The sequence below is a fragment of the Ostrea edulis genome, chromosome 9 (genome assembly GCF_947568905.1).
Source record: "Ostrea edulis chromosome 9, xbOstEdul1.1, whole genome shotgun sequence".
In the NCBI taxonomy this organism is placed as follows: Eukaryota; Metazoa; Mollusca; class Bivalvia; order Ostreida; family Ostreidae; genus Ostrea; species Ostrea edulis.
The window spans coordinates 14493860-14511535 of NC_079172.1; the positions used below are offsets into that span (position 1 = coordinate 14493860).

Genomic DNA, 17676 nt, shown 5'->3' on the forward strand with positions numbered 1-17676 from the left:
ATTATAACTATCAATCGTTAATTTGAAGGAAAAAAAATACTTAAACGAGATGACTCCAGCTTCTCCATCGTCACCTTCCCCATATTTATGCAGTAATATTTCATTATCACCTGCATATGGTGTTTATGTATCTCAACTAATTCGATACCCAAGAGCTTGTTCTGCGTATGATCAGTTTTTAAATCGAGGCTGGCTATTAACCAACAAGTTGGTGTTACAGAGGTTTTAACAGTCTCGTTTAAAGTCAGCATTCGCAAATTCTATGGTCGTTAAAACGATCTAGTTTGCCAGTACAATCTGTCATTGGGTCAAAGCTGTCTGACGTGTTTCATACCAATTGTTAGGCCGTTACTCCGTTTATCTGATCGTGACATAGGGTTCACGGCGGGTGTGACCGGTCGACAGGGGATGCTTATTCCTCCTAGGCACCTAATCCCACCTTTGTGATGTCCAGGGGTCCGTATTTGCCCAACACTTAGTTTTATATTCCTTACAGGAGTTATTAGATTGATCACTTTCGTTATCTTCACCTTTTCATGTATTTCGTATACATAACAAAATCGTGTGTTTAAAATCATCTAACCAGTTTCTCTCCGAAAAAGTTGATTTTTAAATGTTTTCGTGATATGTTAATAGTGTTACTGTTGAGCGAGTGAGCGCAACTACTTATGTACGCTCGTATCCATATGTTTCCCCAGGGAAGTGAGTTCCACAGCAATCTCTCCCATTAGATCGACCACTTCCTCTTTTGTATAATGTCGGGAAACAAGACTATTTTCACATCTATTGTCTTGCCCCGGATGAATATACATCCACTTATATTCAGACCTGGCTGGGATTTCTCGGAAAAATCTCAAACTTAAGTTTGAGTTTTCTTTTATTTGAGCAGGCAAATTTTGAGTAAAATCTCGGACTTATTATATAATAAGTTAAAGTTTCGACTTAAGTCCCCCCCCCCCCCCCCGAGAATTCCAGGCCAGTACTCAGTCTGTGTAAGACTAAGATGAAATTGAGATAATCAACAGAAGTTCATACTCTGACAACGAGATGTTACTATGCGAGATAAAAAGGACGGTCCTTAGGATTATTAGGGATTTTTGTCGACGCAAAAAAATCTGTCAACATATACGTATTTTCTCTCATTGAATCTTTAGAGCTCGCCGCACTCGCTATCATAAGCACTTTCGCGGCAGGAAAGTGCAGTAGAAAATATTGTAAAGATCAAAGGAATACCGCGGTCATTGTTCTGCGACATACCTTCATACAATAAATTGATACACAGCTCACTTTCGCTTCGTGTTTGACGCGGCCATGGCACGAATATGACTCGAATTCACGACCTCCCGGTTACAAAGCGAACGCTCTACCACTTAGCTACCGCGACCGCTTTTTCTGAGTTGTAGTAGATATTGCTGATTTTAGAATGCTATCCAACAATAAATATTTTTTACAGCATTTCCTTGCAAAAATATTTTCAGGTATTTGTTGTTTGTATATTGCTTTACGTCGATCCCATAAGAAATTGTTTCACTAATATAGTTGCGTCAACAGCTATAGTTGAAGTTCTACATCATTTTTTTTTTATCTATGCATGACGTAGCAGTTAGGGTTCTCGTACCAACGCCTTTGGCGATATGGGACGTTCCTTTTTAACTTCATATCCAAAAAGACCTTCCCTTCTGTCAGACGCTTGGCGAAGTGATAATCACTACTTCTGTAAAGCGCTTTAATAACGTAGCACTGGGTCGAAACTCGGACCAGGACCAGCTGGTTGCGAAGCTAGCACCCTAATCACAAGACTGCTGCAATCAAATTTGCAATTATGAGGGACTCGGAGTTCAATTATTTGAAATGTTTTGCATGAAAATTAAGTTTATCAGGCAGGAGGAGGGGTACTTTTAAAATCATCGCTACTGGAATCCTGACATCTGACCTACGCTCCAATACAAATCTTATTTACCAGTAGGCCTCCTCTATAAACCAGTGCAAGACCTCATCTTATCTGCTACCGTTCAAATAGATCCATCTCTATTTTCTTCGTTACCTCGTCAATACCTCGATTTCTCTTGTGGTATTCATTATCCAGACACTATGTATAGGACTGCACATCCTCTGTTAAATCACGAAACTTTTCAAAATTCAACAGCATTGAAACGTAAACTTTTTCAATGTTATACCATTTCTCGCGATAAAATAAACACTAGGCTATTTCATATCATAAACAGCTGTTTCTGCAATAAAGATGAAACTCAGAAATAGTCATATTTTGTTATCAGTCATCTATAATTACTTGTTTAAACTCCACTCTGGACTCTACGCCCAATTAAAATCCACCTATGACGTCATTCTTTTGTTCGAACACTCCATTATTTTTCAGGAATGGAGTGTTCGGAAAGTAGGTCAACCTTTATACAAGTAGATATAAATGCATGCAACAAAAGAATGAAAAACGTAAGACATGATTAAAATGCACAAAGTTTAGTAGCAAGGGGCCCAGCAAAGGTGGATTTTAAGTGGGTCAATGTACTCGTATCACTCCATTCCTTAAAAGCAATGGAGCGATACTCGTACATTAACCCTTACGTATTCTTAAGTTTGACGTTCGTGGTCCCGGGGCCTGGAGTTCCTCATCGACAATCTTTACGTAGTCTTTCGAGATAAGGTCTTCCAAATGTGTATCGGAATTTTCATTGGCACAACTGTTGCTCCCTTTATGAGGCAGAAATCATTCAAAAACTTCTCCATGAGAAGAATGAATTTCCTGGTATGGTCATCAACTTGACATTTCGATACATTCGTGACTTGCTATTTATTTTCCAGGTTCCATTTTTATTGAAGAAGCAGCTGCCTTTGATGTCAAAGAATGTAATTCATACTGGTGTACCGGAAGGAATAGCTAGACTGCTACAATGTAACCGCATTCTTTGCATAATTATATCACCATACATATTAAGTTTTCTAGCTTATCGTTGTTATGATCCAGTTTTTGTGTCCATTTTTTGTTTATCCGATGATTGGGGGCCAAATGAGAGAGGTATATTATGCAAAAATTGGATAGTACTGCTTAATAATAATAATAATAATAATAGCCTTTATTTATCCAGGATAACACAAATTAGCATATACATGTAGCTAGTTTCCATTGTGGTTCTGCTTCCCCGGATGTCTCGTGTGCGCAGGTCATTTGTTAGGACGTGTTTGTTGGGACAGGTTTTACGGGTCCTCTGTTTATAGATCTCATTCCGTATTTTATATCAGTCTCGGTTTTTAACACTTTTTCTATACATTTTGAGTACTTTACTATTCGGAAGGATATTGCCTTATGCATAAAAAGCCCGGTGCTGAATCACTAGTTATCAACCTTTCTGTATTAAGATAAAAATACATAACTGATTGTGATGTTTTTAATTGTTCTGAAAAGAATACAGAAAGAAAGTCGGCTGTTGATTGATGATTATCTCGAGGATAAGATAATGTGCTATTTTAAGATGTCTCTAGATTGGGAATTTTAAGATGCACATTCGTGGTCTTTAGAGACACACTGATTGATCAGTAGATGAAAACCCTTACTTTTTAGTGCTCCAAGTTAATCATCAAACGATACATTTCTTTGAAATTATCACGAACCTGAACTGCTTTTAAGAAAAGTCAGACGACAATGAAATTGAGAGTACGTACTCTATGTTACAAAAATAGTAATCAGTTGCTCAAAGCTTAAAACACATGGCTGAGGTAGAAAGCCCAGGATTGCACCTAAAACACGAAGGTTTAATATATCATTAACCATGGGTTTGGTAATCTAGTTAGCTAGGACAATTAGGTCTTTCTAATAGTAATTCCAACAGTCTAATATCATGTTTTTTGTATTGGAAACAACCGGTACCATACCGTAGGATATAAAACAACTGTGTATCCTATGAAACAACCGTGTATCCTAAGAAATAACCGTGTATCCTATAAAACAAACGTGTATCGTATGAAACAACCGTGTAGCCTATGAAATAACCGTGTATCCTATAAAACAACCGTGTATCATATGAAATAACCGTTTATCATATGAAATATCCGTGTGTCATATGAAATATCCGTGTATCCTATGAAATATCCTTGTATCATATGAAATAAACGTGTATCCTATGAAATAACCGTGTATCCTATGAAATAACCGTGTATCCTATGAAATAACTATATCCTGTAGGTTCCCCTTATACTGTTTGTTGACATCAATAAATAATTATTGAATATATCTATAAATGAAATGATCATTTGATATGGTTTGATGTTTTCTCTCTGAGACCAATCAGCAAGGATTTTTTTCAATTTTTTATTCACTCTAAGAAACCAAATGAAGTGCAGATACAGGTATGTAAAGGAGAGATAATGTATTTGGGAAAAAAATGAAATTTAGTTTAAAACAAGAGGCCCAAGGGCCACATCGCTCACTTGAGTCACCTTGACTCACATTTAAAGATTTTCTCTATATATATTGTATGCAAAACGTTGAACCCCCCCCCCTTGTGACCCCATCCTACATGGAGGCCTACATGGAGGCCATGATTTAAAAAAAACCCTGAAATATGTCAGAAAGCTTTCATGTAAATATCAGCTTTTCTGGCTCAGTGGTTCTTGAGAAGAAGATTTTTAAAGATTTTCCTTACATATTTGTATGTAAAACTTTGATCCCCTATTGTGGCCCCATCATACCCCCGGGGGCCATGATTTGAAAAAAATTGAAGGTGTTGCACGTCTCATGTTAATTTCCCTAAAGGTGTTGCATGAAAGATCGAAAAATTTAAATTATTCAAATATATGATAAAACCAATTGGAACGTATGTATTGATTCAATAATTTTTGAAAATAAGTTTAAAAGACGTGTATTGACAAAATTAGCCAAAATATTTCGAGTTTAAATCAAATATTAAGTGAGTTATATGATTTTTAGCGTTAAAATGGAGGAGTATCCCCGAATTTCAGAAAAAACTGCCTCCGTGAAACAAAATAAATTTAGCATGAACATGTTCTTCGAGTTTTTCTCTAAAAAAACTGTCGCTTTGAAATTTTGTTTCACGAGGGCATTTTTTGTAAATTTAAAAAAATCGAAACGACTTCACTGGTATTATTTTCAACTTTATCTGTACGTTAATTTTCCTTAGTAATGTATGGTCTACTGCGTGGTTCAGTGGATAAGGTCCTCGACTCTTATATGTAATTTTAAAAGATGTTTTCTATTTTTAAAACGACCCGGTTCGACTCCCTCACGAACACATTTTTTTGTCCATATTACGCTTTCCATCTAGATATTTTTTTCTTAATTGAAACACGCTTCTAGTTTTTATAAATGTTTCATATCAAATCTGTTTATTACCATGTGCCGAGTTTGAAATAAGCTTCCAACTTGGACACTGTTTAGTTTGTGAATAGGACTCTCAACAAACACGCCGAATACTGCATGTAATACCTGTGTTTTAATAGTCAAGGCTTCTAACGAAAACTTGTATGTTTTTTCTGAATGAAAGTTGCTGACAAAGGCATGGTGCCTTTTACGAAAAACCGTTGTGATCTTTGCAAAGCTTTGGAAGGAAAACTTTAAGGCCAAACAAGGTAAATAAACGTTAAACAGTTTGAGTTTATATGTATTCCAGTAGCAAATTGCTATGTTGAATAAATTTTTACAGGTACATGTACTTCGAATAATGTTGAACTTTATTTATGCGTATTAAACTTCCCATATTTTGTTTTGTGGCCAGAGTCGTGTACAGTTTCCAATTGTTGGTTGTAGAAAATAATACATACGAGTATAAGAGCTTTTGGACTGTAGTAGTATAGAATATTAAATATTTGATACACTGATAACATGTAACCGTATACAATTGTACATTGTATCTGATACTCAGAAAAAAAGAAGACAATTTAATTTTCACGATTTCAAAAATTATCTTTAGACTACATGCATAATGTATTGACACATAAAATGTATTAGGCTTTTCCTTAGTACTGGGGAATCCTTCAGGTATTTAAATGGCAAATACGCAATGAGTATAAATATGAATAAAGGTCAGTTCTACGTCACGAGTGCTGGCACGGAGCTCCGATTAGGGAAAATTCCCGCTTCGGTGCAACACTCTCTTTGAATCTACATTATGTCAGGAAGCTGTCATGTAAATCTCAGCTTTTCTGGCTAAGTGGTTCTTGAGAAGAAGATTTTTCCTATATATTTGTATGTAAAACTTTGATCCCCTATTGTGGCCCCATCCAACCCCCGGGGGCCATGATTTGAACAAACTTGAATTTGCATTATGTCAGGAAGCTTTCATGTAAATTTCAGCTTTTCTGGCCCAGTGGTTCTTGAGAAGAAGATTTTTAAATGGCCCCACCCTAATTTTGCATTTTGAGATTATCTCCCCTTTGAAAGGGACATGGCCCTTTATTTGAACAAACTTGAAAGCCCTTCACCCAAGGATGCTTAGAGGCAAGTGTGGTTGAAATTGGCCCAGTGGTTCTTGAGAAGAAGTCGAAAATGTGAAAAGTTTACGACGACGACCCCGACAGACAACGGACAAATTTTGATCAGAAAAGCTCACTTGAGCCTTTGACTGAGGTGAGCTAAAATGATAGGTAAAAGGTTCAGGAATAGCAGACAGTTGTGCAGATCTAAAATTTCCTAGCAAATTCTGACAAGGATTTTGATATTTCTACATTGCTTTTATTCTTTAGCTCATTAAACTTAAAATGTTGATTTATAATAATATTTCTTGAGTTGAAACATTTTTCAGTTCTAAAGGACTTTTCGTAAAGAAATCGTAAACTTTTCTCAAATCAGCAACATCAAAACGTATGACTTTTCAAAACTTGATCAATCATCAAAAATAAGAATTACTTTGTACTCTGAAGTTGAAATGAAATGTATGCTGGAATTCCTCATTGACATCATCTTCGTAATCTTTGGTGATCAACAATTTGTTGGAATTCCCATGAGCATTAATGGTGCTCCTTTGTTAGCGGACTTGTTTTTATATTGTTCATTGAAAAGCTCTTACATGAGAAGAATAAATCTCTTGCTGTGGCATCAACTCGACATTTAGATATACATGTATCGACGAGGTTTTATCTATTAACAATAATCACTTTCATTCATATGTCGATTTGATATATCCCTGTGAACTCGAGGAAAGGGCACCATGGAGTCCTCCACATTTACTTCGTACTTTGATATCTTATTGAAAATAGATATCAACGGCAAACTAACAACTCAACTTTATAACAAACGGGATGATTTCAGCTTCTCCACCGTCAATTTCCCATATCTATGTAGCAATATTCCATGATCACTTGCATATGGTATTTATATCTCTCAACTGATTCGATATGCAAGTGCTTGTTCTGCGTATGATCTGTTTTAAATTGGGGCAGGCTACTGACAAAAAAAGATGATGTTACAGGGGTTTCAACAGTCTCATTTAAAGTCGGTTTTTCGCAAATTCTATGATCGTTATAATGATCTAGTTTGCCAGTACAACCTATTCTGTCTGGAGTGTTTCATACCGATTATTAGGCCGATTTTGGAACACTGATTTTGACTACGGATTATTCCGTTTCCCTGATTAAGACATAGGGCTCACAGAGGTGTAACCGGTCAACAGGAGGTGCTTACTCCTGCTAGGCACCTGATCCCACCTCTGGTATATCCAGGGGTCCGTATTTGCCCAACTCCTTATTCTGTATTGCTTATAGGACTTATGAGATTGATCTACTGTTCGTTATCTTCACCTTTCATGTATACATTCCACAGCATCAATGATGACAAACAAATCTAACAGACAATCAATAAGCTGGAAATAACAAAATCCATGTAAAACACTGCGAAGCGCTTTCTAGACTTGTTCTGTTAAATGTCCCGTTACATTATAAAACCAGAGAATTCGTTTACATTTACACAACAACAAATACTATAGTCTTTGATGTAGTGTAATATGTCTGTAGTTTTTTGGACGACCTCCGTTTCCCTTATCTTTATAAATAGGTTTCGCTATAAATCGTTCACTTATCCCATTCAATGCTCTGAGATTAACTCTCTCTCTCTCTCTCTCTCTCTCTCTCTCTCTCTCTCTCACACACACATCACTTACAACATGGTAACCAATAATTATTTATTTCATTATCTTGATCGATGCCTTCGTTTGTTTTCTTCATAAAGTCGTCACTAGCTTTGCATGCCTCTCCTACTGAAGCTATTTAGAATATTCCAATAGTGTTTTGGTTTTCATCTCTGAAGTTGTTTTGATTTATCTGAGATCGTGATTTGAGATCATACATGTATATAAAAGGGCTGTTCGATGTGTAATGTGTATTGTACAGTATCTCAAAAGCATTTGACTCAAATAGTGAAATGAACATTACATCCCTTCAAAGTATTCTCCGCGGTTTGAAACACATAATTTCAATATCTGAATTCATTTCTGAAATGCATCACGGTAAGCTGATTTAGGTAGACCTCTGAGGCACTGACTGATGGCTGAACCAAGGGCTTGTCGGGACTTGTAACGACGACCAGATAGGAACTTTTTAAGTTTTGGAAAAAGGAAAAGGTCGCATGGGTCTAGATCTGGAAAGTATGGTGGGTTTGGCAAGACGGTAACCTTCTCCGACTTCAAAAATTGCTTCACAAGTTCAGATGTATGTGATGGAGCATTATCATGAAGTAGACGGACATGCCTAAATCCTAACACAGGGTGTCGTTTATGATGCTATTTCTTGAGCTTTTTTAGTATAACATCTCGGTAATACCGATCTGTAACACTTTTGCCCTTCGGCACTGGAATTTGTACGGCTATACCATCACATGAGAAGAATATGCAATAAAGAACCTTCTTTGTGCTTATGGTTCTTTTGGCAATCACAGGTCTTCTACCGTGTTTAGTTAGCCATATTTTGTTTCCGAATTTTCCTACTGGTCTGCAATAGTGAACCCATGTTTCGTCACCAGTAACAATGTTTGCAGATTGTCTTTGATTGAATTTGGGAAACATTTTGAGCAATTGCATTGCGGTTTGTACTCGTATCCGTTTTTGGTCATCTGTCAATATATGTGGTATCCATCTGGCAGAAATCTTTCGTACTTTCAAAATACGCTTCAAAATGAAATGTCAACAGCTTTGGCAATATCACAAATTGTGTATCTGCCATCACTTTCAATTATTTCCCTGACTTTTGCATTGCCTGTTACAGTCACAGGTCGGTCATATTTTGCTGCATCTTTGACGGACTCTGTGCCAGTCAGAAATTTCTTTCTCCACCTACGAACTGTCTCATAAGATACCTTATCAGACCCATAAACGTCCCCCAATTCAGTAAAAATCTGCATTACCGAATGACCGAGTTTTGTGCGAACTTTTATATAAGCTCTAATTTCTTTAATATTCTCAACCCTTTTCGCAACCACTTTTACAACAGTGGTCAACGACTGGCTTTATTGAAATGACTATGAGTTTAGAGCTATGTGGAGCTTAAGGCTAGTGTTTATACCGTTGGAAAGGTATTGAATAGAGCTATAATTCAAGAGTATCATCATCCACGAAATCGTGCAAAGCGTTATCGCGCTGTGGTACAATACACATTACATATCGAACGGCCCTCGTTTATCAATTGCTTTCTTTTATTCTTTACTTCTAAATTTAAGATTATCAAGGGTTTAAGTTTGTTTGTTTTTTTCATTACAATGTGAACAGTTTGACTGAATGAAATTTTCTTCAAGCTGTGCGACAACTTTTTTAAAGCCATGATTTATTTGTATTATGTGTAACTTCTTGAATGATTGATTTCAACACTGTAAATGTCTTTCCTGCAGATAGAAATAGTACAAACTTCAACTGATTTTGTCTATATCATGCTAATTGATTTACAGAGGACCTGTCTATTGATACTTCAAAACTCCACGACTCCTTTAATTTATCGTTAATAATATTTTTAGAATTTGTAAGTACATGTAGCTCTACAGAATCTTAATTCAGACACTTGATTGGTTTATGGAGTATCTTATTGCACCTTTCCGCTTAAGAATGGTGTTCAGTTTTTAGATCACCCAATCTCCGTCGTCTGTCTGTAAACTTATCACATTTTCGACTTCTTCTCCATAATCAATGAGCCAATTTCAACCAAACTTCGCAAAACGCATCCTTAGGTAAAAGGGATTCACGTTTGTTCAAACGAAGATTTTATCAGACCCCTTCAAAGGGGAGATCATCACAAAAAAATGCAAAAATAGGGTCATATAAAAATCTTAAGAACCACTGAGCCAGAAAAGCTGAAATTTACATGATATATTCCTGACATAGTGCAGATTCACATCATATTCAAGTTTGTTAAAACCATGCCACCCCCATCCCCTCCTCCGGGTAGGATGGGGCCACAATAGAAGATCAAAGTTTTACATACAAATATGTAGAGAAAATCTTTAAAAATCTTCTTCATCTCAAACCACTAGGCCAGAAAAGTTTACATCTACATGAAAGCTTCTTGAGATAGTACAGTTTCAAATTTGTTAAAATCATGGCCAACATTGCCATGGTAGTGTGGGGTTACAATATGGGATCAAAGTTTTACATACAAATATATACAGAAGATCTTCTTCTCAAGAACCACTAAGCCAGGAAAGTTCAAATTTACTAAAATGGCGACTCTCTAACATAGTGCCGATTCAAGTTGTGAAAATCATGGCCTTCAGACGTATGGTGGACTACAATAGGGGAATCAAAGTATTACATGAGAATATATAGAAAAAATCTTTAAAATCTTCTGCATGAAGAACCACTGGGCCAGTAAAGTCCAAATTTACATGAAAGTTTCCTGATATAGTGCAAAGTACGAAGGTTTGACTGTTAAGCTTAAGAAGAAAAACTACAGATTATTCAAAATAAAGTTATTAGATTTATCTTAGATTTATGAAGTAGTATCAACGCTGTTCAAAGTATTTGAAAAGCTGGAGTATTTGAACATTAGCAATAGAGTAAAACAGCTTCGACTGAATAACGTCTTTAATATTTTTCATGAAAAATGTCCAAATTATTTGAAAAATAATTTTAGAAGAAATTGTTCATCCAGATTAACTAAATCAAGTAAGCTTAATTTCTTTTTACCAAGGGTTTAGACAATGGAATAAGAAACTATTTATTTTAACGGCATCAAAGATTGGAATTCTTTCCCTGATCAAATAAAATGTATAAACAATAAATTTTCATTCAAATCTGCAGTTAAAAAACATTTACTCAATGAAATGAAGAAAATGGCAGATAGTGACTTCTTGTATTATTGATCCACATTGTCTTGTTCATATATAGTTATTACAGTTGTTATTTATTCCAGCTCTGTATTCCAGCAATTTTTGTTATGCTAATAATAATATTATATTGTGTATGTCATATTATAAGATCAGAAGGATCCCGTTGGAAATAAGCCATATGGCTTTCATGGGTATCTAGGCATACATTGTGTACATTAATTGACTGTGCTCTTAAAGCCAAATACCTGTTAAAGTTTACCCTTTTATCTTATGTATTTAACAACAACTTCTGTTTTAACTATGTGTTCCTCTGTGATATTATCTTGTATATATATTGTTTATTATATGCCTATTAAATAAATAAACAAAAATAGTTCGTTTAAAAATCGGGTTCGGCATACAATTTTTGAACGTCATTTTGGTAGGGCCGGGAAGTATTGACAACTGCGTTCTTTTGAGGTTTGTTACTATATTTTGATTCAGACTGTCTTTACTTGCAATTTGTGATATATAGACGAATGCGTTGTAACAACAGCCATGATAGTGTCTATTGCATGATTTAAAATTGTTACAAGCTAGCTACACTCAGCTACTGACCGGTGTATTGACCAGTGCAGTGACGTACATTAAAATTTTTCTCTGATATTAATTCAGTAATGAGTATAGTATAGAAATAGTTGTGGTAGGCCTAATACCGGACATGACCATAATTAGTGTTGATAACGGCGCGAAGGCGACTTGTCATTGTCTGACAGACACTCCGAACGGTATGTTGGAGAATGTTCTACCAGTTTTAACGTCTTCCAACAATATGCCCTTCCAACAGTCCAAGTCCGTGTGGATTTAGGTTGGTGGCAGCGTACGTTTTCCTAACTCCTCCCACACATGTACAATATGGTGTAGGTCCAGAGACATTTTGGGCCAATCAAAATTATTGATGCCATTTTTTATGGAAATTTTGAGTCAATCTCACGGTGTGTACTTACACATTGCCCTGCTAAAAATGTTAATGCATTGCTGTACCTATATTGTTGCATTTAATGGTTTTAACACAGGATGCAGAATTTCAGATCTACATACAGTCTGGCAGTAAAGGTTCTACTCAAAATGACCAACTGTGAGCGAAAATTTGCTTTCAAATAAAATGTATGCCAGACCATGATGCTACCTCTGTTAAATCTGCCACATTCAAGGACACAATTGTCTACATAATGTTCATGTACATAACAGTAAATTCAAGCTCTGCTGTCAGCATGACTAACATCAAATCTGAACTGCTGTCAATATCAAAACTTAACCCATTCACGACATTGGAAGACAAGACCATGTCTAGTTGTGGCCTGTCTGGCCCCAATGCTTTCTGTAACATTTGTGATGGGTTTAAGTCGTAACCCTTTGTAAGGTCTTTTTTAGTAGATAGTATGGTGTTTTCATATTCTGGATATTGTTCTAGTTACCATAACATCCAATCGTTTGCATTACAGTCATAAACCTATCCTACAAGCGATGTTGCCATACATTCACTTATTGTCACAAACGGTTAGCCAGGTCATGGGCGACCATTTATTGATCCTGTCTGACAATACCATTGCAACAACCAGCATATTGTACAGGGATAAACATTAAAACCTCTTGCTACCTCGTGCTGACCAATGTCTTTTTGCAGCATACTAATGGCTTGATTTCATTGTTTAAACACAGTAAATGCCCCCCTAAATGGAAATGAGGAGGCATATTGTTTTACACCTGTCATTCTGTTTGTAGACCAAGTCTTGTCTGCTCAATATCTTAAGAACTATTTGCTTCACAGACATCAATTTTGGTACATGGCCCCTGATGGGTACATCTAAGGAGTAGATGACCCCTATTGATTTTGAAGTCACATGTTAAAGGTCACATGGTCAAACTGGACAATATATTTTCTCCTCCATATTTTGAAAATCGGGACCCTTTGCTTAAACAGACATCCAACTTGGTACACTGACATATATTAAAGAGTGAATGACCCCTTGATTTTGAGGTCACATAGTCAAAGGTCAAGGATCAATCCACTCTGGACATTGGGAAGTATTGTCCACTCAATATCTTAAGAACCCTTTCCTTGATGGACATCAAATTTGGTACACTGGTACATCATAAGGATTAAGGAATAGATGAAGCCTATTGATTTTTGGTTCACATGGTCAAGGGTCAATCCACTCTAGATATATAGGAATTCCTGATATTGTCTGCTCAATATCTTGAATTGTCATGATTGTTTTGGCACTACTATCAATTAAATGATACATGTACATTTGTATAACCTTTTAAAAGTTTTCAATTTTGCACCACAGGCAGCATACATGTTTCTGAAACATTTCTTGTCTTTTTATGTTTCTGCAATCACCAGTAGAATTGTTTCATTTTGTTTATAAACTCATTTTTATCCATTCGTTAGTGTTGAATGATAGACTGCACAAAAAATTTCTTGCATTGCTAATAATGAACACGGTTACTTTGTATGACAGGTATGAATGGATTTAGAAACCAGAACAATCAGTATTGAGTGTCTATAATCTATAAAAAATTTCCTGTTGTACTTGTTGTAAGTACTACATGTAAGACCATTTTCTATTACTCATGTAAAAAAAACTTTTAGAAGTGTGGTTATATACTAGCTCACAGTTGTAGTAGTTTTCAAGGGCAGAGTTTGGTGACATGTCCCAGGGGTGGATCCAGAAAATTTTGAAAGGATGTGTGCCGGGCCTGTAGTTTGAATCTTTTCTGCCACCAAAACCCTATAATGGCAAAAATGACCTTTTATCAAAAATGTTCAACCAATGATGGAGGAGGTGGGAGGGGGGGGGGTCTCCTTAACCCACCCATCCCCCAGATCCACCACTGCATCCTACAGGTTTCTGCCATCACAGTATTTTTATTCTCTTACATCTGTTAAATGTGTTTGACACAGTTCACTTTAGCTGACTGAGTGTGGTACCCATTAAGTGATACAACGTGTTGTGTGGGATGCAGCATTGCTCCGCTTAACGGGCCCCTGGTTAATTAATACTGTTAATTGTTAACTGTTAACAGCTTGTTTTAATTAGTACTGTAATGCTGCAAATTGTTAACAGTATTTGTGCTGCAGCATTTACGAACATTTGCATGGTTTTGTTACAGATTATGAATAGCTCCTCTACTGTGGTATAAGCCTGTAATTATTACAACCATGTTGTCACGGAGATACCAGTCAAACACGAGGTTGGAGAAGATCTGTAGTCTTGACATTGACAAGCCTGTTGCTAGAGCCAGACTGACCAGCATCATTGGGACTATAGGTTAGCAGGAGTCATTTCTTTTTCTATTTCAGCTTGTTCAGTTGCAAAATTAACTTTTCCATAGTATTTAGGACGTGAGATTTAATTCAGTCTAATGTATGTGTTTCTCTACAGGACCAGCATGCGATTCTGTGAAAGATCTTCGAGCTATGATGATGTCAGGCATGACAATTTGCCGTTTGAATTTGGCCTACAGGACACATGAGGTTAGTATACAGCCAATGAAACATATTATTTCTAGGTGTATTTATTTGTAACTTGCTATGACATTTTACTGACATAGTGGGAGGAAATTTAGTCAATAAAGTTACATGTGTATATTTAGCTATATTCTGGGGCTTGATTGGGTCAATTTGGTCTTGATACCTGTTGTCTATAAATTGTGACAGCTGTCTAGTGAATATATATATATATATATACACACAGTATAATTTGTCCAAACCGGCCTCTGAGTACTCCGGCGCTCTGTTAATTCCGGCCACAAAATATAGTCCCTAACATTTCTTTAACAAATCCTTTATTAATAATTCCCTGTACTCCGGATACTGCGTATTCTGTATATCGGCCGGCTTACACAGTCCCAACTGCTATCAATTAACTTTAATTATCCTGTGTAAACCGGCTCCTCGATGATACACCACCCTAATTGTTGCGGTCAATTGTATTCGGTGTACACAAGGTCCCAACTGCTCGTAATTAGCTCTAATTATCACATTTAAACCAGCCACCCCACGATGACCAACCTGTCGGTATTCGGTCGATCACACGTGGTGTACACAAAAGGTGTCTCAAGAGAAGCCACAGGTAAGTAAAAGAGTGCAGCTGGCGATGAGTCGCGATCAGTTTAAAATAAAACCTGATTTTTAGGGGTGCACTTTTCAATTATGACAGCACCACACACGAGGTAATGGCGCCCTCCCCCTAACGACAGAGACGAGAACTGACATTAAAAGACAAAGTTCAATTAATCGATGAATTCGATACATTCTTGGAATGAAACAAAATCGGCAACAATCCCGTTATGTTTTCCAAACGCAGGGTTTCCCCTCGTGGACTTCTCGGAGCTCTATGGCGAGTCAGACAGTGATGATATGCAGTTAGTTAGCACAACTCGCCATGTCCGGTCGATCACTCGGCATTACATTAGTTTCCGTTTCACAAATTGAGACAGTTGAAAGCGATACATTTACAATGAAAGCTGGGAAAGACAAATTTTAAATGAACACAACACAAACTTGACGAACGTACATAATGTAGCACTTGATAACGGCGATGATGTAGACGAAATCCACAATTTACCAACAGAAAATTGCGTGAATAATTCCCAGATTTTAAACTGTTTAATAAAAATTGAAATTTTTTCAAATGAGCACGACAATAAAACACTGACATTTATATTTTTACATTTTGAATTCTTTTGTGATATATTACAATGTTAGCAATCATTACACATGTATGCATAGATAGTGAATACAAGGGAAGCAACTCTCATTATTGTCAACATTCTGCACTCCGGACTCTGTGCAAACCGGCCAATTTCTTTGGAACCACACATAGCCGGTTTAGACAGATTATACTGTATATATTTTCATAGGCTAGTGAATATCTGTACAGGCAACTGAAACATCTATATGGGCTAGTGAATGTCTGTACAGGCTAGTGAATGTCTGTACAGGCTAGTGAATGTCTTTACTGGCTAGTGAATGTCTTTACAGGCTAGTGAATGTCTTTACAGGCTAGTGAAATGAATATTTGTACATGTTAGTGCATATCTATACAGGCTAGTGAATATCTGTACAGACAGTGAATAGCTGTACAGACTAGTGAATATTTGTGCAACTTAGTGAATGTCTTTACTGACTAGTGAAATGAATATATGTACAGGCTAGTGAATATATGTACAGACTAGTGCGTATCTATACAGGCCAGTGAATATCTTAACAGGTTTGTGAATATATGTGCAGGCTAGTGAATATTTGTACAGGTTTGTGAATATATGTGCAGGCTAGGAATATTTGTACAGATTAGTGAATTTCTGTACGGACTAGTAAATATGTACATGCGAGTGAATGTCTGTACATGCTAGTGAATATCTTTACAAGCTAGTGAATATCTGTACAGGCTAGTGAATATATGTACAGGCTAGTGCATATCTATACAGGCCATTGAATATATGTACAGGTTAGTTAATATATGTACAGGCTAGTGAATATATGTACAGACTAGTGCATATCTTTACAAGCTAGTGAATTTTTGTACAGACTAGTGAATATATGTACATGTAAGTGAATGTCTGTACAGGCTAGTGAATATCTGTACAGACTAGTGAATATCTGTACAGACTAGTTGATATTTGTACAGGCTAGTGGATGTCCATACAGGCTAGTGAATGTTTGTACAGGCTAGTGAATATCTGTACAGGGTAGTGAATATTTGTACAGGCTAGTGGCTATTTGTACAGGCTAGTGAATATCTGTACAGACTAGTGGATATTTGTACAGGCTAGTGGATATTTGTACAAGCTAGTGAATGTCTTTACAGGCTAGTGAAATGAATATATGTACAGGCTATTGAATATATGTACAGACTAGTGAATATATGTACAGACTAGTAGATATTTGTACAGGCTAGTGAATATCTGTACAGGGTAGTGAATATTTGTACAGGCTAGTGAATATCTGTACAGACTAGTGGATATTTGTACAGGCTAGTGGATATTTGTACAAGCTAGTGAATGTCTTTACGGGCTAGTGAAATGAATATATGTACAGACTATTGAATATATGTACAGGCTATTGAATATATATATGTACAGACTAGTGAATATCTGTGCAGACTAGTGGATATTTGTACAGGCTAGTTTATATTTGTACAGGCTAGTGGATATCTGTACAGACTAGTGGTTATTTGTACAGGCTAGTGGATATTTGCACAGGCTAGTGAATATCTGTACAGACTAGTGAATATAATAATTAGAAGTACTGGACAGAGAATCTTTTATAAATCTTGCTTTTTAGCACGCCATGTTGCTGGACTATTTGTCAAATTAATGTACAAGAATCCTCATTTGTCTGATAGGGAGGG

The 17676-nt window shown here is 36.4% G+C and overlaps 1 protein-coding gene across 1 annotated transcript in view; it reads left to right on the plus strand.

Annotated features, from left to right (window-relative positions):
* Nucleotides 1-11672: 11672 nt before the first annotated feature.
* LOC125658409 (pyruvate kinase-like) overlaps nt 11673-17676 on the plus strand; it is a 26630-nt gene continuing 20626 nt past the window's right edge. Inside the window, exons 1-3 of the mRNA XM_048889656.2 lie at nt 11673-11734; nt 14435-14592; nt 14707-14798. Of these exons, the coding sequence (XP_048745613.2) occupies nt 14484-14592; nt 14707-14798 (201 nt within the window). The 5' untranslated portion in view covers nt 11673-11734; nt 14435-14483. The remainder of the gene's footprint in view (nt 11735-14434; nt 14593-14706; nt 14799-17676) is intronic.